Source organism: Callorhinchus milii, unplaced genomic scaffold (genome assembly GCF_018977255.1).
Source record: "Callorhinchus milii isolate IMCB2004 unplaced genomic scaffold, IMCB_Cmil_1.0 Scaffold12, whole genome shotgun sequence".
NCBI classification, from domain to species: domain Eukaryota; kingdom Metazoa; phylum Chordata; class Chondrichthyes; order Chimaeriformes; family Callorhinchidae; genus Callorhinchus; species Callorhinchus milii.
The window spans coordinates 9,399,651-9,421,213 of NW_024704753.1; the positions used below are offsets into that span (position 1 = coordinate 9,399,651).

Sequence of the window (21,563 nt, forward strand, 5' to 3'; positions counted from 1 at the left end):
ATTTAGCATGCAGAGTTTCTGGTTGAAACTCAAAATTAGTCCTCACTTACATTGTTAATATCTTGCTGTCCAACGGCACGGTTCCTACACCGTTAAACAGCTGTCATCATCCCTATCCTCAAAAATCCTTCCCTCGACCCATCTCTGTTCCCTAGCTACCGTTACACCTCCAACCTCCCTTTCCTGGGTTGTTCAGCAAGTTGGGAAAAGATATATTTTTGCACTCCAAAATTTTAGAAAATATACTTAACACTCAGGAAAACAGAATTAGAGGTAAGGTTTGCTTATAATTTAATTTCTGGCAGTTTCCCTGTAAGAAAGAAGAAAAAAAAATCGAGATGTTCTGCAAATTGCCTTTACCTTGTAAGGCAGTAAGCCGTTCATTGGTGAAATCATTATCAGCCTGCAAAGCCTCAATTCTAGCCTGAAGTGCTTGCTCCTTCTCTTCCATTTCATCTATCCTGTGCTGAAGCTCTTTTTTCTCGGAAGTGGCATTCAGCTGAATCTCTTCTTGCCGTCCTTCTGCATGCTGCTCAAACAAAATTAGAATTGCTATAAATCAACAACTAAGGTACTTTCAAGGAATATTGTACCTAGTTAATGATTTTCAATCCTCCCGTTCTCCCAAATGTGAAATATACGGACTTAAGTGGCCTCCATTTTTGCTCGTAAAAGCACTTTGCTTTGATTTACATATGTAACGTGTTATGAATGTGAACTTAAAGCTTTTGTAAATTATTAACTAACTTTAGACAATTTTCTTCTCCTTTTCTACTCATTCAAGTGTCATAGTTCCATCATAGACAATGGTATTTGGGCTGAAGAGGTTACATTACGAGAGACTGGAAACATCCAAGTTATATACCCTTGAATTAACATCTTACAATAATAATCCTTGCATTTGATATACTGCTTTTCGCATCTTCTAGATGTCTCAAAGCGCTTCACAGAAATATACTGTTAAATGAATTGACTGTATATTTGTAGGTGAAACGAGGCAGACAATTGCGCACAGCAGTGTCCCACAAACAGTCGTGGATTGAAGTGGCCAATTTATTAATGTTTTTTTCTTGAGGGATTATTATCAGGTGTGTGGAGTAAGGAAACTTGACCAAGGTTTCACCCTGCCGGGAATCAAGCCCAGGTCTCTTGCTTTCGAGGCAAGTGCTCTAACCACTGAGCTACAGGACTCCACATCTTTTAGTTGAAAAAGCTACTAAATTATTGCTGCCTGAAATTGTAGTTCAAAATAAAATGCACAATTAGAATAAATTTAAAGTATCCAACAACTAGGAAATGTCCAGCACAAATATTTACTTGAAAATTGTATAATTGGACACACAACTTGTTTTTTAAAAAAAGTTTAAAACTAACTAATTGAAATGTTTAAAATGACAAATGTTTTTCACTATTAGTATAACACTTAAAAACATTTCTTTGTGCTCACCTTTAATTTGTCAGTTAGTTCTTTGATTTCATTTACAGCTCCATTGTATTTATTGGCTAATTCTCTCAGCTCTTCTTGCGTCCTATCGTTCAATTCCTTCAGATGAGTACATTCGTCCTCAGTGTTACTCAGACTTCGCTACAATACAACAATACAGAAAGGTGAGTGTTAAACAATTGAGGAATGCTTCACGATTAAAAAGCACCACCCAGACTTTTAACCTCACATTTCAAGAACAAGTGATTAAACTCAGTAACAATCTGTCCAAAGAATAACTGAACAGCTTAACGTGAACTCCCTGCATTACACAACTTCAAATTAGTATTTACTGAGGCAAAACATGCACATCATCCTTGCTTGAAATGGTGAAATGCTTCACGATCAACTTATTGCCATTTCTCAGTTGAACAATGTACTATTTGGAGCCTGATTTTAAGAACTTCAAAACCAATGAAGAATATTTTGAAGATAACTCAGTAATCTTTTAAAATAACACTTGTGTTGAATGAAGAAGGCCTCAAAGTCTTCATTCTTTGGTCCTTCCAATAGACCATGCACAATTTTCATTCCCATAGAATACTCCTAAAACAATCTTCTAAGAGGGGTAAATAATCACAGATGATAATTCAAAGGAGAAAACTCAACTCAATTTGCATTCATGGCTTCAAAAAACTGAAGCCATATTATTAGATGATCTAATTCTAGGTCGATCCTTCCAACCCTATTTGCCCAACTCATTTTAGAAAGCATTAATTAGAGTCTATTTGACACTGTGTGCATGTGGTGGAAGGAGAAGAGAAAGAGAAGAATTTTTTCATAGAATCATACAGCACAGAAGGAGGCCCTTCAGCCCATTGTGTCCGTGCCAGCTGTCCAAATTAATCCCACTCACTCGCTCTCTCCCCATAGCCCTGCAAATTTGTCCTCCCCAAATATCTATCTACTTCTCTCTTGAAAGTTGTTATTGAATCAGCTTCCACCAACCTTTCAGGCAATGCATTTCAGATCCAAACAACTCACTATGTGAAAAAAATTTCTCCTCACCTCCCCTCCGGTTCTTTCGGCAACTATTTTAAATCTGTGTCCTCTGGTTACCAACCCACCCACCAGTGGAAACAATTTCTCCCTGATCACCCTATCGAATCCCCTCATAATTTTGAATAACTCTATTAAATCTCCCCTTAATCTTATCTGCTCCAAGGAGAATAATCCCAGCTTCTCTAGCCTCTTGTCATAACTGAAGTCTCTCATTCCTGGTACCATCCTGGTAAATCTCTTTTGCATCCTCTCCAATGTCTTGACATTCTTCATAAAGTGGTGCCCAGAACTGAACACAGTACTCTACCTGAGGCCTAACCAGGGTTTTATAAAGGCTCATCATAATCTCTTTTCTTTTGTATTCTATGCCCCTATTTATAAAGCCGAGTATCCTGTATGCTTTTTAACAACTTTATCTACTTGTCCTGCTACCTTCAAAAATTTGCTTATGAAGGTCTCTCTGTTCCTTCACCCCCTTTATGATTGTACCATCAGCTGATATTGCCTCTCCTCATTCTTCCTCCCAAAATGCATCACTTCGCATTTTTCCACATTAAATTTCATCTGCCGCGTCTCCATCCATCTCACCAGTCTGTCTTGCAGTCCCCTACTCACCGTTTACTACTTTTCCTGGGTTTGTATCATCTGCAATCTTGGAAATTATACTCCCTATACCCAAGTACAGGTCATTTGTATAGATGAAAGAGAGCAGTGGTCCTAATACCGATCCCTGGGGGACACCGCTGTATACTTCCCTTTAATCAGAGAAACAACTGTTTACCACTATTATCTGCTTTCTGTCCCCCAGCCAGTTTTGTATCCATGCTGCCACTGTCCTTTTAAGTCCATGGGTTTCAATTTTTCTAACAAGTCTATTATGTGGCACTTTATCAAAAGCCTTTTGAAAATCCATATATTTCTACTTTCTAGCTATATAGTTCAACACAAATCTTATCAATTGTGTTCTCCCAGTCACTTTCTAGTTCTTCAGAGAGATGAAAGCCCAACAGAGTGAGCTGGGAACAGAGTGAGGCCTCTACAACAGGAATTTGGTGAGAATGGGAATTTGGTGCAAAGGGGAAAAGATAATCTCCTCCTTCTCTCCCATTCCTCTCTCACCTCTCCCTCTCCCTCTCTCAAACCCTTATTTATTAGGTTGGGACTCTGCCTAACCTAATAAATAAGATGATGAGTGCTATCACCCCTCTCTCCCTCCGGCGTTGTCTCCTCTAGCCCCCTTCATTATCGTCATCCCAAGTCTTGGCATGTACATTTTGGCTACCGCCCCTGATCCAAGCCAACCCCCCTCAAAATGCCCCCATTTGTATTTCCCACCCTCCGCCACTCGACCTCTGCCCTTCTCTCCCACCGCCCTCCTCTCCTGGACTCTTCCACTGCCTCCGTCTGCTCCAGCCTGGGCATCCTCCACCGTGCTCAGCGCCCCACGCGTTGATGGTTGTCCCAGAGCAGCCACTCCAACTTCCCATCGCCCACTCACTCCACGACCATCCCCTGCCTCCAGAAGGCAAATCCCCCTTCCCTCATCCCCTTCCCATCTTTTCCCCCCACTCAAACCCCATGGTCATTTCCCCCCACAATCTGCAAACCCCCCCCAAATCCCTCCCCCTCTTAACTCCACCCTCTCCCATCAACACCCCAACCCACATTAGTCTCCAAAACATCCACTCCCTTTCAAACAAAGCCCTTACCATCCACGACCTTATCCTGGATGAACATATTGACATCCTAGGGCTGACAGAAACCTGTCTGTCCCCCTGAAGAACCCGTCCTCCTCATCGAAGCCTCCCCCACCTCCGGCTACACTTTCCACCACACCTCCCCTCCCCAACCGTCATGGCAGTGGGGTAGTCCTCATCTCTCAAACCTCCCTTGGTTTATCCCCCTATTCCTCTGGCTGTTTCCCCTCAGTTGAGCACCTCACCTTGTACCATCCTTTCTCGCTCTTCCTCAGAATTCTCCTAGTCTACCTTACCCCCCAAAACCTCCTGGCTCCTTCCTCAAGGATATCTCCTTCCTCTCATCCCTGTCCCACTGCACTAAACGCCTGTTCATCATGGACGACTTCAACCTTCACCTCAACAAATCCTGCCCCATCTCATCTGACTTCACTGCTCCCATCTCCATCCTAAACCTCACCCTCCATATTAGTTCCCCTTGACCTCATCATCACCATGGCCTAGACAACTATGATTTGGACTTCACGGAGAAGGCCATCTCTGACCTACTTCTTCATCTCACTCTCCTACCGGATGCCCCTCCCCCAATCCCTCCACCATCTTTATCCACCCCTGGTGAAAGCTTCCGCCCAAACATCCTCTCATCCTGACATTCTCTCCCTCTGGCTTTCCATCCGCAGCAATCCTGATGCAGCCGTCAACTGCTGAACAATCGCCTCTCCTCCGCCTTTAATTCCCTTGTCCCCTGAAATCCAGGACCATCTCCAAACACTGGTATAATAATCATCTCCACTCCCTCAATTCCCAAACCTGGTTGCTCGAGCGTTGATGGCACAAAACCGGTTCACCGCCAACTGTGGCTCAAGCATCTTCACACCTACCGCTGCTCCCTCTCACCCCATCAAGCCCCCTCATTCCTAACATCAAGTGCCAAGTGCGATGAGATCTTGGATTTCATCATCTCCGAGATGGATAACATCTGCCTGGCCGCCTCCTTCTCCTGGCCAATGTCCCCCCCACTCCTCCCTTCTCCATCACCCTCTCCTCCTCCCACGGGCCACAACCTTGTCCTTTGCCCCCATTTCTCCTTCCTCTCTCTCATCCTCCATCACAGAGATGAAACCCACCGCCTGCTACCTCAACAATCTCCCCATCCAGTTGCTGGTCACTCAACTCCCCTTCGTCTGCTGGCAGACACAATAAATCAGTCTCTCTCCTCAGGATGAGTCCCACTCACATTCAAAACAGCTGTCATCCCACTGTTAAAAAACCTCATTAAAAAACCTACTCTCGATCCCTTCAACCTCACGCACTACTGTCCCAGGGCTTTGACCAGGAAGGGCAGGTTTGAAATGGAACACAACTTCGGTCACACTTCATCCATCACTCCCTACTCGAACCCCTCCAGTCCAATTTCCGCCCAGCCCACAGCACAGAGACAGCGCTCGTCAAAGTGTCAAATGAAGTCCTCTCTCTCTGTGACCAGGGCTCTCTCTGCTTCCTCGTCCTCGTGGACGTCTCCGATGTGTTCTACACAGTTAACCACGCCATCCACCTGCACCGCCTCTCCTCCCTCATCCGCCTTAGTGGGACCGCACTCACATGGCTCGAATCCTACTTAACCAACCACCAGCACTTCATCTTGACCACTGGTTTTCCTCTCGGCCCTGCTTGGTCACCTGTGGGGTACTCCAAGGCTCCATCCTTGGGCCTCTTCTTTACCTCATCTACATGCTCTCTCTCAGCAATGTCATCCGCAAATATGGGGTCAACTTCCACATGACACACAAATCTACTTCTTCTCCAGCTGCGACTCCCAGTCCGCTGAGGTCCTGTCAGCTTGTTTGATGGAGGTCAAGGCCTGGATGAGCACAAATTTCCCGCAGCTGAATGTCGGCAACACAGAAGCCATATTTGGCTCCCATCAATGTCTTCTCTGCTGCAGATCCGAACTCCTCAACCTCCCCGGGCTCCCCCTCAGACTTTCCAAACCCTTGTGCAACTTAGGTGTCAGGTTCGATCCCCAGGTTTCCTTTCTACCACACATCTGTTCCCTGATCAGGATCACTTTTTTTTTTAAACACACATTTACCCAATTTTCCACTACATTGTCCACCTCCATCCATACCTCACAACCCTCGTCCAGGCCTTCGTCACTTCCCGGCTGGACTATTGCAATGCCCTCCTCACTGTTCTCCCCAGCTTCACCATACACAAAATCCAATTAATTCAAAACTCGACCGCCCAGATACTCACCCGCATGAAAGTCCATACTCCAATCACAGTCCTTGCCAGGCTCCACCAGCTTCCGATCACCAAACAGATCTATTTCAAGATGCTCTCACTTAATTCCCTCACACCTCCCTACCTATCCAACCTGTTTACACCCCATTCCACCACCCGCTGCCTCCGGCCTCCTATTTATCCCTCGTGATTTTTGAACAGAGCGTTCAACCATCGATGGCAGTGCTTTCAGCCATTACGCCCCAAAACTCTGGAACTCTCTCCCTCAATTCCTCCGCTTCCCACCTTCAAATCCCACCTAAAGACCTTCCTTTTTGATCGTGCTTATGGTCTCCTCCCCTCTCTCTAACCTTGGCTCATTGTCAGACTCCACCACTGTGAAGCACTCTGGGATGCTACACTGGGTGAAGGGCACTATATAAATGCAAGTTGTTCTTCTTCAAAGGCACTTTGGGTTAAATATGCTGGATAAATAATAATCCTTGCATTTAATATAGCACCTTATCATGTCTTCGAGACATCTCAAACACTTCACAGAATAGACTGTAAAGTGAATTGACTGTATATTTTGTGGGCAAAACACAGCAGCCAATTGCACAAGCAGTATCCCACAAACAGTCGTGGATTGAGGGACCAATTATTATTCCAGGAAAAGTGATCCGCCAATCGACTAACAAACAGGTTCTTACTTATTAGTAGGTAAACAGAGGCATGTGGAGTAAGGAAACTTGCCCAATGTTTCGCCCTGCCAGGAATCAAACCCAGGTCTCTCACTTGGGGGGTGCATGCTATAACCTTTGAAGGATGGCCTTCCATGCCTTGAAGACCCAGATCACAATGCAGAAACATGATCTTAAATCATCTAGAATAACTCTGTTAAAAAAAAATTGTGACCCAGCAAATTAAATGTGTATATAACAATACCTCCACTTCTGAGACCTTGCGGAGTACTTCTATTTTCTCCTGAAGGACCCGCCTAAGGGACTCTTTGGCTGTTGTCTCATAGTTGTGTTTGTCTTCTTGTAATGACACCATCTCCTTCTTTATCCCATCTTCAGTTTGGTTCTGTTAGATATAGGCCAAAAGTGGAAGTAATTGTACAATATCAAGTCATGAAAATAAGTATTATAATACCATAACTGCTCCCTCTCTCCGCTATCCCTTCTAAATAACGTTATCCAGCATATTTAAAAACAACTAAATGGAGATGTAAGATTCAAATCTACTGATATCTACTGATATCTACTGAAAATATCCAACAACTAGGAAATGTCCACCATGAATATTTACTTGAAAATTATATAATTGGACACACAATATTTTTAAAGTTTAAAAAACTTCAACTACTTTTATAAAATGAAAAATAAACTTTGAATTAATTAGAATATGATTTCAAGCAGGTTGGTAACATTTCCTCAGTGAATAAAATGTTACTCAGTTACAAAGGAAAAAAAAATGTAATTGAAAGGTTACTTGCCTTTGAATAAGCTTGTAACTGATTACCCATTACTTCTAACCTTGATAGCAGCCTATCTTCATCGATTAAAGCCTGCATTACAAAGAAATGTCACTTAATTAACTGTACACAAGTACTGAAACCTTGTTAAAAAAAGTAACCAGTTTCTAAATGAAAACTTAACTTAAATAAAGATTCCTATAAAATTTTAAAATTGGACATCACGTCTGAATTTGACCTGTCCTTACACAAAATCTACTCATGCTCTTTCAAGAGTAGGTCACTGCACAACAATGAGGAACGAGAAGGTTGATTTTCTCTTGCCTAGCCTTATAGGGATCCTAGACTTCAACCATGGAATTTCACCTGACTGAAATGACATTTTGCAGAGTTTGGAAGAGAAAAGAGCTCAAATTATTTACACTAATGGTGTACTCTGGTAAATTGTGTTTGAATAAATCACATGCACACCATGTGATTGGCAACCAATACATGGCAACTGCTCAATTAGAATGTGAACACAATTGCTCTCTCTTTGGAGCAATTACAGCAGCATTGCTTTTTATAAGGATTGAACTCTTCCTCTTCCAAAACTCTTCCAAATTTTCACTGCTGGAGGAGTCTAAGATTGATGGACAGTGGATTCCAGCCATTCACACATGACTGGAGTTCAGCTGTCAATCAGTGAGAGAGTAGAGGAACAGGGAAGAACGAGGGGAGGAGTGAAATCAGGATTGATTGACAGCTAAAGACGCTTGTGAATGCCCATTCACAAGCGGCTGCAGCTGTCAATCACTCAAAGCTGATGCTAATTGGTCCCCTTCCTGTCCTTTGGGGCATTCTGCTCATCATGTCTGTGCTGGATCTTTCAAAAGAACAATCCATTCAGTTGAATTTATCTTCTGTCAGACTCCAGGAAATTATTCCTTTTTAGATATCTATCTTATTGCCCGTTGAAAGCTTATATGCATCTGCCTTGACCGCATCACCTGATGGGGCATTCAAATCCTAACATCTCTCTGTGAATGGCTGCTTAGGCATAATATTGGAGGAGCTGCTGCACCCATGAACTGAACTACCAGCAAGACTCAGCATCTTCAGGAGAGGAGAGGGTGGGGGGGGGGGGAGGAGAGAGGAGGTGGGTGGGTGGGTGGGGGAGAAGGGAAATTTGGCAAAACAAAAATCTAGTTCACCTTGTAATCTCAGACCGATTATACAGCAGCTGCAGCCTAAACAATGGGGGAGGGCACTGTCTCCCGGACTCAAACTATTTGTCAAAATTTACATTGTGAAATAGAGATACAATACAATATTACATTTGTAAAGCGCCTTTCACATCAGGGGGACGTCCGAAGGCGCTGAACAGTCAGTTAGGACCCAAGCAGGGGGATCAAGGAGGGTGGGGGGCAGAGAGGATAGGAGGGTGGCCGAAGGCATGGTCGAAGAGGAGGGTCTTGAGGTGTGTGTTTGAAAGAGGCAATGGAGGGAATGTGGCGAAGGGAATGTGGGATGGAGTTCCAGAGGGTGGGGGCAGAGAAGCTGAAGGCCCGACCGCCGTTGGTGGAGCAGGCAAGGTGGGGATCATGGGGGAGGCCAGAGCCTGCTGGGCAGAGGGTGCAGACAGATAAGCGGTCAGCAGGTTGGAGGGGACAAGGCCATGGAGGGCCTTGAAAGTGAGGATGAGAATTTTGAATTCCATCCTCTGAGGGATGACGAGCCAATGGAGCTGGGCGAGGGTGGATGTGATGGGGTCACCGAGTCTGGTGCGGGAGAGGACACGAGCTGCAGAGCTTTGGATGATCTGCAGCTTGTGGAATGAAGAGTTGGGAAGGCCGACAAGCAGGGCATTGACATAATCAAGCCCAGTTGTAATGAAGGCATGTATGAAGGTTTCAGCGTTTGCATAGTCGAGCCTGGAGGTGATGAAGGCATGAACAGCGGCCTGAGGTGTGAGGCAGTGGCGGAGTCGGACAATGTTGTGGAGGAAGGCAGAGCGGGTCATGGCATGGATATGGGGGAGAAAGGACAGTTGAGGGTCGAACAAGATGCCTGGGTTCCTGCCTGGCTCAGTGAGGTGGAGTGTGCATGCTGATGCTGCCAGTTCCTGAGGTGCGGAGGCACTGGCGCGAGCCAATCAGGAGAGCCTTAGTCTTGCTGACGTTAAACTGTAGAAAGTTGGCTCTCATCCAGGACTGACAGATAGTCTGTGAGGACATCAGTGGTCCTGGGATTGAGGGTGGAGACAGAGAGAAAGAGAGTTGGGCGTCATCCGCGTACATGTGGAAGTTGACTGCATGTCTGAGGATGAAGAAGGAGCATGTACAGGCTGAAGAGGAGAACCGAGGAAAGAGCTCTGAAGAACATTGCACAAGATGGTGCGGGGGCTGGAGAAGCCATTTGTGGAGACAAAGTGGAGCTGGTGTGAGAGATAGGATCTGAACCATTCAAGGACAGAACTTTGAAGATGGAGGAGGAAAGAGTGGTCCACAGTGTCAAAAGCAGCAGAGAGGTCGAGGACGACAAAAAAGACATAAGGGAGTCCTGGTCACAGATGGACAGAATGTCATTTGTCACCTTTTCGGGCTGTTTCCATTCTGTGGGTAGCACAGAAACTCAATTGGAGGAGTTCCTAAAGGGAGTGGCAGGAGAGGAAGGAGTGAAGCCGGAAAGCAACAACTCTTTCAAGGACCTTGGAAAGAAAAGGCAAGTTGGAGATGGGGCGGTAATTAGTGAGCAGGGATGGATCTAGAGAAGGTTTTTTTAGGATAAAGGTGATGACAGCTGTTTTTAGTGGGGTGGGAACAGTGCCAGTTGACAGGGAGAGGTTGATGAGGTCTGAGAGTAAAGGGGTGAGGAGGTGGAGCTGGGAAGTAAGGAAAGTGGTAGGGATGGAGTCAAAGGAGCGGGTGATGGGACTTCATGCGGGTTATAGTGGTGGTGGAGACAGGTCTGAAGGTGTGGAGGAAGGGATGGGTAGGGGCCAGAGTGTGAGGGAGAGATGGGGAGAGGGTAATGGTTGGGAGGGCGGAGGCAGCTGAACAGTTCCCCTCGATTTTAGCCTCAAGGAAATCCAGGATCTCCTCGCAGTTGGAGTTGGAGGAGAGGATCGAAGAGGCACGAGAGGGTAGACAGAGGAGCCGGTTGGTAGTTGAGAAGAGAAGCCTGGGTTTGTCCTTGGCCTCCAAGATTACCTTGGAATAGAAGGACGATTTAGGGGAGGTGAGGGTGGATCGGTTTATGTGGTCCAGCCAGAACTGCCAGTGGACTGTTAAATCAGATTTGAGCCAGGTGTGTTCAGCGGCACGCACCTGACCTTTAAGTGAGTGGAGGTGGCTGGAGATATGCTGCAGTGTGAAACAGGTTTTATCACAGTAATACAGAATTGAAATGTTACTATCATATAAAAGCATGCAAGACCAAGAGATTTTTCCATTGGGCAATGATAAAACTCCTTCTGTTATCACAATATATCAACTGAACACCGTTCAAAGGAACATTTGGAATTTAATATATAAAATCAGTCTTTAAGTTACCTGCCAGCTACAGTCTGATGCCTCTTGGGTGTTGGCTAGTAATCGTTGAAGAGTGGCCAATTTCTGTTCCAGCATCTGTTCTCGATGTAAGGCCTCCTGTTGTAGGGAAAATCAAATACACTTAAATGTAGTTGTGTTCGCAGCAAAACACCAGTAATCATTTCTTGCTTTTAAATTAGAATAGTAAAATATGCAAGCCTCATTTCATCTGACAGATTAATAGAAAATCTAAAACGCTCACCATTCAGCTTGCTCACTTTTAAGACGGTAGTTAATACTTGCCAATTACTAATTTATTATCTTCATCATTATGAATTCATACTCATTGCCACTGTCATCTCTATGTTTGGTATTGCACAATTCCTCAATAATATATTTGCTCTTAAAATAACTTGGATCTCTAGCAGCTCTTGGTACCCTGCCCCTCACCTCTCTGAACTAACAATGATTTGTGAATTTTCAGCTAACACACTAACTGTCTAAATACAATTTTAAATACTTTTTAAAACACTTCAATACGGTTTCCAGTTTCTTATTCACATTCTTTGTCTGAAACTTCCACGTTTACTTTATTTCTATGTAATCACCCCAACGTTATTCTTTTTATATGCTATGTTGCAGAAATTAACTTTTCCATAGATCAGTCTTCCTCCTTGCAACATCACAGATCCCAGACCTGCTGTTAACATGGATTATAATAAATAATAAAACTTGCCCAAGGTTTCACCCTGGGCAAGTTTCCTTACTCCACACGCCTTATAATAATCCCTAAAAAAAAACAATAATAAATTGGTCATTTTCAATCCACGACTGTTTGGGACGCTGCTATGCGCAATTGGCTGCCGTGTTTCACCCGCAAATATACGGTCAATTCACTTAACAGCATATTCTGTGAAGCGCTTTGAGACATCTAGAAGACGTGAAAAGCGCTATATATGATTAATCATTTTACAGAAAATTACTTCACATAATTATAGAACAAACCATTGTCATTTTGCTGAATACATATCCATCAATGTTCTCAAGTGTGACTTACCTGTAAGTACTGCGAGAGCTGAAACAGTTCCTGAGAGTACATACTGGGAGAATTAGCAGCTACCTGCAAAGGCAAATGATGATTTATTCATTGCAATAATATACAGTACTCTTCCAAATGTCTATGGTAGAAAAAGGAAGGCACCATAGCAGAAAAAAATGTTAGCACAGCAGGACTAATGTTTACCAGAGCAGAGATTCTGAGAAGAATTTTGTTGACCTACACATTCCTTGCCAGTTTTACAACTTAACATTAATCGAAACAAGCTATTATTTTCATCAAAAGCAACCTTCAGCATTGTTTTGACCTTATTTCTTCAGTTGCAACCATTTGTTGCTTGCATTTGTACCTTCTACAACTAACCAGGATAATTAAAAGAAAAACCCACAGAATGGGACGTCACAGTAGCAAATTACAGTAGCAAAAACCAGGAAGACACAGTTGCTTTCCCAGCCTGTAAGAACCCTATTTTGTCAAGTGGTTAAAAAAATAACTGTTACACAGAAGCACTCTGCTTAATGTTGACAAATCGTCTCGAGATTTCCTCTTGCAAATGAAGCCCAAGAGCTGTTAACTTGAAAATAGTTTCAACTTTAACTTTTCTTTAAAAACGTTAACGATTGTTTGTAAAAGCACACAAGAAAATTTCTCAAAACTGAGTAAAGTAACTTCAGTCAAAAAGGTTTTACAAAATTACTCAATAATAAATTGGTGAAAAGATATAATAAATGAAATACTGAGCAGAGGGCTAATTTTCATAGAAAGAGGAAGTATTCTGTCAAATATGGCATACTCCCTGCAACTCTTAACCTATTAATTTATTAATTATTTGAAGTTATTTATTAATATAAATACCTTTATTTATTTGAATTTATTTTTCCGTCAGTGAACTTGGATGAACTGAACTGTCTAATGATTTTTCTTATAGGTATGGCAACCCTGACAGGTAATACATCTTCCTTACCTTCTACTTAGAACATTAGCACTAATTGAGAATCTTTTTCCACCTTAAAATACAAATAATCCATTTTTAATATTTGCAGATGTGTAATGAATCACTGGATATCTTATTCAAGTACAATCATACGGTTTTGGTTCCTTCTGTTCAGCTAAAACTTAAATTTCCTATAAACAGATGATTAATTAAAACATCAGGTGACAAGACTGCCAAATGCAACCTACTAGAATAAATGTCAACTTGTGGATAAGTAGGGTAAAATTTCTGACTGCAACTTATTTTTGTATTGTGTTACAATAAATTGGTCCAATAAAAAAAGTGATTTTACAATTTCCCTGCCTTAATTTTATTCCTCAATGGGAAAAAAACTTTAATAATCACCTACAAGGCCATTCACGGCCTTGCTCCCTCCTACCTCTCCAACCTACTATCCCCCTACCTACCTGCCCGTACCCTCCGTTCCTCTGGCTCCGGTCTGCTCCACGTCCCCCGCCCCAACCGCCCTACTATCGGTGGTCGGGCCTTCAGCCTCTCAGCCCCCAGGCTCTGGAACTCCATCCCCCAGTGCCTTCGCCTTGCTTCCTCCCTTTCCTCCTTCAAGGCCGGTCTCAAAACCTTTCTCTTTGACCGAGCCTTCAGCTCCCCTCTCGACTCTCTTCCTCCTCCTCGCTCCCTCCCTTCCCTCCCCTCACCCTGACCATTTCCCCCTCCTCTCTCCCTCCCTTCCCTCCCCTCACCCTGACCATTTCCCCCCTGCTCGGGTCATGACCCAACTGTGCAGCGCCTTGGGACGTCCTCCTGACGTGAAAGGCGCTCTATAAATGGAATCTTGTTGTTGTTGTTGTTGTAATATCAATAAGAAGTCATTGCGAAAATTATTGTATAATTCTATTACTAAAGAGCTTGTGATGAATATTTTCTCTCTCTAATGATTTTGCTTTGATAATAAAATTGCATTTGATTAACACTTCTTCGAGATGTCTCAAAAGCGCTTAGTGGATTGACTGTATATTTTGTGGGTGAAATTTATTTAGATTTTGATAACTACTGTTTGTGCAAAAGCTCCTGAAATGGCCTTTCACTTCCACGATCAAGGTCCTTAATTATGTCCAGTGCCTTGGGACATCCTCCCGATGTGAAAGGCACTATACAAATGTAATTTTGTATTGTATTGTTATTTCCATTACCTCTGCCTATGTGCCTTTCTCCCATTCCACAAAAGCAACAGACTCCCTCTTATCCTCACTTCCACCTCACGATCTCCAAAAGCTACTGAATCAGAGATCTCATTTCTAAACCCAACACTTTATAAGTCCACAGCTTAACAAGACCAAAATGCACAATATATAACTGTTTCTAAATTGCATTTTTTTTTTAAAAGTGTACCATCTTTAATATAAACTATTGATGAGGGTCTGAGCATTTCAACAAGTTAGTTACAGCCTTTTTGTTGGAATAGGTCCAAATCACACATGAGTCACTCACCTTTTCAACAGGAAGTGGTAGAGGAGCTTGGATGACACTAAAAAGACAAGGAAATGTCACGTAAAACAAGAAAGCAACTTCACTCCCAAAATCAATGACCCTGCTGCTTTTTTTAACTTCTCTATGCTGGTTATGTATAATAATAATCATAATAATCCTTGCATTTGATATAGCGTTTTCCACATGTAGACGTCTCAAAGCCCTTCATAGAATATACTGTAAAGTAAATACCGTAAACTGCATATTTGTGGGCGAATTAGACCTGAAAACACAAGTTAATGTAAAATTAAACATCACCATGCAACTCCTGTAAATATTTAACTCTAATAGGAGTTGAAGTGAACTTTGCACCTCATATCTGAATTGCTTATTCCTGGTCGGAAATGTTATTGCCTGACAACTGACAATCTCCTTCCAAGCACCATATCTGGTTGCAATCTGGTTTCACAGACACCAATGTCATTTCTGATTTGTGTGAAGTTGGATTGCGGTCAAAAGAGGCTCCTGGCAGGAGATCAGGGCCCGAGGAAAGGGGAAGTGTGTCAGCTGTCAATTTTGAATACATCCAGGATACCTGTCGAAATTAATGAGATTATCTTTTTGTAAATACTTTTGTGAATATTACAATTTAAACTTGATCATAGGGGCAGAACGGCAAGGATTTTGGTGCTTCAAAATTGATTCAGATGAGCAAAAAATTTTCAAAAAATGATGAAAGCATAAACTAATTTCATTTTCAGCCTATTTTCAAACTAACTTAAAATAACTATACAAGTTTATAGTGTCATAGTACAATGATAGGTAGTGTAAAACATTGGCCCTAGCGTACAGCTGTAGAGCATTTTGTTTCATTTAGATTTCCCTTTAAAATAATTCACATTTTAAGAATCCATGCCAAGCTCATGTTATAAAGAGTTCAAGGATTATTATGAAGGAATGTTTCCCTCTTGGGCCGGGAGTAGCTAATAACAAGTAAACAATTCAAGATAAGAAATTGGGGACACCAGCATCAGAAGCATCATCTAAAATCAGGCAAGTTTTAATGTTTGAATATTCTCGATCAACTGGAACTGGAAGGGAGGACTGTTTCCTGACTTTCGTTTGATTATTCTTTTGACAAGAGTGCCTAGACCATTATCTCAATAGGCTAAACACTTAATTTGTAATCACACAAGGTTAGTTTAATATTGTCTCAACTGAATGGATATTTGTTCCCTAAATTGTTTTTTGATTAAGTTTTTTTTAAAAACACTGCTTAAGAGTAAAATCAAAAATTAACCAGGTTAGGTCTTTATGAGTTTAAATAATCTAGTACTCCAGCTATCTATTTATATCACACATTTTTAAAATAAATTGCCTTAATTGCTTTACATTTTAATAGAGTATATTTAATCCAGTTGTTTACAATTCCTGAAGTTTGTGAAATTCCTCTCTCCTGATTGTTATACATGCATTATGCAAATTTCAATTGGAGTAACATTTAAGCTTTCGATGTCTGTATTATCTTCAGGGTTTAAAAAAGGTCTGAATGTTGTTATTTTCCAGCACTGACATTTACTGCTAAATTCTAGCATTTATTTCTTCCACAGACGAGAGTACAGGCCAGCATCCTTCATGATCAATGCAAGTTGTATAATTCCTTGCACGAACCAACAGAAGGCAGGTGGCATTAACTAGAACAGCGAAGACACTCTTTCAGCTGCCCTGGGCAAGTCCACTGAATAGAGACTAAAATACAAATAGTATTGAGAAGGAGCAATGCAGAAAGGAATTCAAAGATAAAATGTATCATGTGACAGATGTTACACAAGCACAATTAATAAAGATTCTCATTTAGTGGGAGGATTGATTGTGAGATCAAAGAGCTCTGAGACACTATCCTGTGTGGAGGGTGCTATATAAATGTAAATTGTTGTTATAGTTATGGAATTTGGCAAAGTAGATAGAAATCTTTCCCTGTTGTGTTTAATCCAGAACAATAGGACATAATCTTAGCCTTCAACCTAAATCAGTTGCAAGTGAAATCAGAAAAAAGTTCCACATAAAGTGATGTTGATATGCAGAATTCATTATCCCAAAAGCTTGTTAGATGCCCAGACAATTAAAATATCGAAGGAGGTAGATTTGGTAAACAGGGATATCAATAGATATGATGAAAGGGTGGGGAGATGCTGTTAAGTTGGCAGCTCAGCTCCTGTTAGCTCTGCAAGCCAAAGCCCAATGGGTAGGGTGGCCCTAGCAAGACAAGCTGCGGGAAAGCTTGCCGGACAGCAATATCAATGGAAAGCTATGCAGTTTTAGCTGGTTAGACTCCAGCAGTACCCCAACGCACATTCTGGGTCCCCAAGCCTTATCTCTTGCCAACTAGCACCTAATACTTTCCGGAATTAGGTAAGCAGGATGCATCACTGCAGGGAAAGAGTGTGCACTCCATTCCATGTATCTCTGGGATTTCCATGTGTAGCTGAGATGCATGGAAATCCCAGCTTGGTTTGGATACTCTTAAGCATGGTGATGGATTTCCACATATGACCGGAAAAAAAAGAACCTAAGAAAATGGTGAAACAGGCTCAACAGGCAGAAATATCCACTCCTCTTCCTATGTCCTCACATTCCAATGTCAGAATTCATTATTACACTCAAGGCAAAAAAACATTTTAGATTTGATGCCCTGTATACTCAAATATTTATTACAACAATTTGCACTTACATAAGATCTTTCACATAGAGAAAATAACTCAACGCTGTTTACGAAGACCGAGTGGAAGCCAGAGCTGAGAGGGAGAGAGGTATTACATCCATTGCGAGTGTCTCTTTATATCTATTACAGATTATTTCACAGATTTATGATGTATCCAGTTTTTCTAAATGCCTTGTAATCATGATTCTAAAGTCCCATTATTCTTAAAGTTTATAAGATGCAAATTACAGAGAATTTTATTAAGCCCAGCCTATAGTTAGTGAACAGTGATATTTTCCTAAGCATACTGTACTAAGTGGGCAGCGATTAAAATGTTTGCTTTGCCTTGTGTTGCAGAGGCACCGATTAAGGAAACATTGTTTAAATTAGAATTTCCATCCTACAGGTCTGGATACTATTTACTTATGCTATTTTTGAAGATTTAAAAAAATTCTGTCCAGCGTTTAGGGATGTCCTTCCGATGTGAAAGGTATTGTAATTTGTTGTTGTTCCCTTCAAAACATATACAATTTTCAGCAAACAGTGATCATGGTGATTCTCATTCTAATTATTTTCTTTCCTTGCCTTCCTGTACAGTACACAATTAAGAGAAAGAACAGACACTTCTAGACTCTTTGGAATATTGCAGTTCTTTACTACTTTATCCTTATACTGAGTCACTCAACATTTCTATAATTCTGGAATAACAATCAAAACTTCTTTACCTAAAAAGTACATACACAAATCTATATAATTATCTATCTATAAAGACGCTCAAAGGGCTTCAAAGAGCTACTTCAAAACATAATGATAACTGAGGGGTGTTGGTAAATTTTGATGAAGGTGTAACACTGGCCAGAATACAGAACAAATACAAGATCGCTCTGCTTTTCTTCAAAAATGTGTGGGATTTATCAGAATAGGCAGAAAGGAAATCAGTTTAATGTTTTATTGGAAGGATGGCTCCTCTGACAATGTAGCATTTTCCAAGCGCCAATCTAAATCACAAAGCTGATTAGCTCAGTGGTTAGAGCACTTGCCTCGCAAGCGAGAAGATCTGGGTTTGATTCCCGAGCAGGACAAAACGTTAGGCAAGTTTCCTTACTCCACGCACCTCTGTTTACCTGGTTGTTAGTTGATTGGCGGGTCGCTTTTCTGGGGTAATAATGCCTTAAACAAATACGGTCACTCAATCCACAACTGTTTGTGGGACACTGCTGTGCACAATTGGCTGCTGTGTTTGTCCCACAAAATATACAGTCACTTTACAGTATATTCTGCAAAGTGCTTTGAGACGTCTCAAAGATGCGATAAGGTGCTATATCAAATGCAAGGCTTTTTAACAATTATTATTTTGGAGAGGAGCTCAAAGCATTGCCCTTCAAGCTCAAAGGGGAGGGATATCAACTGAGCCAAACTGAAACTGGCTCACACCTATTTATATTTTCAAATATGAATCTGGTTCAAAGATTGACTTCAAGAGACTGATTACTCGAAATGTAGGCATAGCCCTGCCAGTACAAAATGTCAGCTGGATTGTTTTGCAAATTTCCTCAAATTATAATTTCAACTTCTTTAAAACAGCTAAATTGGTCATGTTAGCAACATAAAATATAAATAAATCCACACAATACACGCACAAAGTATTTAAGAGAACCTCAATCTCATTACATGCACCCACCCCATTTAGAGTTATTGTACAAGCTTACTCAGACCGTCGTCTGGCTTCCATTCCATCCGGAATAAAGAGTTTGACTGTAGACACTATGCATCCATGAGTGACTAAAAAGACAGAACAAAATAAATGTATACAAATGCATACCAAAAAACAAGCTCCAAATAATGGTCATACAGATGCGCTGGAATACTCCAATTTCTTAAAATTCAAAGAAACTGAGCTCCATTTTCTGATGTAGAGATGTAAATTTGAACTGAAGCAATACCCATTTCCTCTTTGGTGTGTTGCATCAGCTGCAGACGATAGTCGCTTATTCCCTTCCTGTCAATATTGCTGAGCACCTATTTCTTCAACCAAGCCTCGGCGGACAATCAATAAGTAAACTTACCAACATGGGTAGAAAACAACAACAACAAGATTGCATTTATAGAGTGCCTTTCACGTCGGGAGGACGTCCCAAGGTGCTGGACAGTTGGGTCGGGACCCGAGCAGGGGGGGAAATGGTCAAGTTGAGGGGAGGGAAGGGAGGGAACAAGGAGGGGGTAGAGAGTCGAGAGGGGAGGTGAAGGCACAGTCGAAGAGAAAGATCTTGAGACTGGCCTTGAAGGAGGAAAGGGAGGAAGCAAGGCGAAGGCACTGAGGGATGGAGTTCCAGAGCCTAGGGGCTGAGAGCCCGGCCACTGAAGGTAGGGTGGTTAGGGTGGGGGATGTGGAGCAGACCGGAGCCAGAGGAATGGAGGGTACGGGCAGGTAAGTAGGGGAATAGTAGGTCGGAGAAGTAGGAGGGAGCAAAGCCTTGAATGGCCTTGTAGGTGAGGCCGAGGATCCTGAATTTGATCCTCTGGGGGATGGGGAGCCAGTGGAGAAAAGCTTGGTACACAAATGTAGTGTCCAAATGTATCTGTGCAATTTATTTTACTGATACTTTATTGGATAATACAACTCTGAATGACTCTAGCTACTTTTATTTCCCTTTGTAGGTTGCTCATCGCCAAGCACAATCTAGTCAGAAAGAAGGAACAAATCGATGACGTTGGGTGATACTGAATCGAGACAGATTGTCTCAAATTGGAAACTGATGACACATCCTTCCTTCACAGCATGCATGCCCAGGGCTGTTGTCATTGCTTGCAGTAGGAAATGTGTAGAGAATGATATGCCACAAAATTATGTAGGCAGCGAAGTCGATGGTGACTCAATAACCCAGAAGGCAGCTATTTTTGAAGCAATGAAAGCTGGGTATACAGCACATGCCCAAGTGAATTCGGGGTATGTTTTAATAAGTTGCCTTGGGGCATGCTTGTAATAAAGATTAAGTCCAGGAACCTTTGCTGAATTTTTTTCCCTTTCCTACTTGGGAGTCCAATTGTAGCATACTTGGCACAGTTCTGGCTGAGATTTGAGAAGGTTTTGGGGCTTCTTTAGGGATGATCTTAAATTATACTTAATTGCATGAAAGAATAATATCCTTGCAAATGATATCACGTCTTCGAGGCATCTCAAAGCGTTTCACAGAATATACTGTAAAGTGAGTTGACAGTATATGTTGTGTACAAGGGGTTGGAGCGGGGGAACCGCTGACGTCATAGTTCAGATTTAGGAGTGTGCGCGCGCAAAAAAAAAAAAAAAAATCCTCTGCGCCCACCCCAGGGCTCGCACCAGGGAACACTATGTTCCTGTTGGGTTGGCTGCCCCAGCCCATGGGCTAATGTCGCCCACGTGACCGCTCGCTCCCGGTCCCCACGCGGGCAATATGGCTGCCGCTCTGACCCAAGCCCCTTCACCCTCTCCCTCCCTCCTCTGCATCTCTCCCACTCTGTCCTCCTCTCTCTCCGTCCTCCTCGCCTTCTATCCCCACTTGACCCTCCCACAACCTTCCTCTGTTCCAGCCTGGGAATCCTCCGCCAGGCGTTGACTGTCCAGCAGCAGCCACACTGACTGCCCCATTCCCCACCACACTCGCCAGCCACCCCGGACACAAACCCGGGGAGCCAACCTCTCCTCCCTCATCCCCATTTTCCCCACCCCTGCCTCACAACCTGGACCCCTCTCCCTCCCAACACACCCTTCTATCAACCACTCCCTCCACATCGGACTACAAAACGTCCGCTCCCTCTGTAACAAGGCCCTGGTCATCAACGATCTCATCCTCGATGAGAGCGTTGACATCATGGCCTTAACTGAAACCTGGCTCACCCCAAGCGACACCTTCCCCTTTACGGAGGCCACACCACCCGGCTACACCTCCCACCACATCCCTCACCCCAACCGCCGTGGCGGTGGTGTAGCCCTTATCTCAAGGACACCACTT

At 42.7% G+C, this 21,563-nt stretch overlaps 1 protein-coding gene and 1 non-coding gene across 10 annotated transcripts in view; both read right to left on the minus strand.

The window, feature by feature from the left end:
- Positions 1 to 21,563, minus strand: part of slmapa (sarcolemma associated protein a) — a 119,512-nt gene that overhangs the window by 67,575 nt on the left and 30,374 nt on the right. For all 9 annotated transcript variants that reach the window (XM_007910786.2, XM_007910784.2, XM_007910787.2 and 6 more), the window contains exons 3-10: positions 19,284 to 19,356; positions 14,895 to 14,931; positions 12,452 to 12,514; positions 11,416 to 11,511; positions 7,904 to 7,975; positions 7,351 to 7,491; positions 1,448 to 1,585; positions 361 to 529 (exon numbers count right to left, since the gene is read on the minus strand). In XM_007910786.2, coding sequence (XP_007908977.1) covers positions 361 to 529; positions 1,448 to 1,585; positions 7,351 to 7,491; positions 7,904 to 7,975; positions 11,416 to 11,511; positions 12,452 to 12,514; positions 14,895 to 14,931; positions 19,284 to 19,356 — 789 coding nt within the window. The remainder of the gene's footprint in view (positions 1 to 360; positions 530 to 1,447; positions 1,586 to 7,350; positions 7,492 to 7,903; positions 7,976 to 11,415; positions 11,512 to 12,451; positions 12,515 to 14,894; positions 14,932 to 19,283; positions 19,357 to 21,563) is intronic.
- On the minus strand, positions 1,120 to 1,191 carry trnas-cga. The gene has a single exon. It is a non-coding gene; the product is annotated as a tRNA-Ser (tRNA).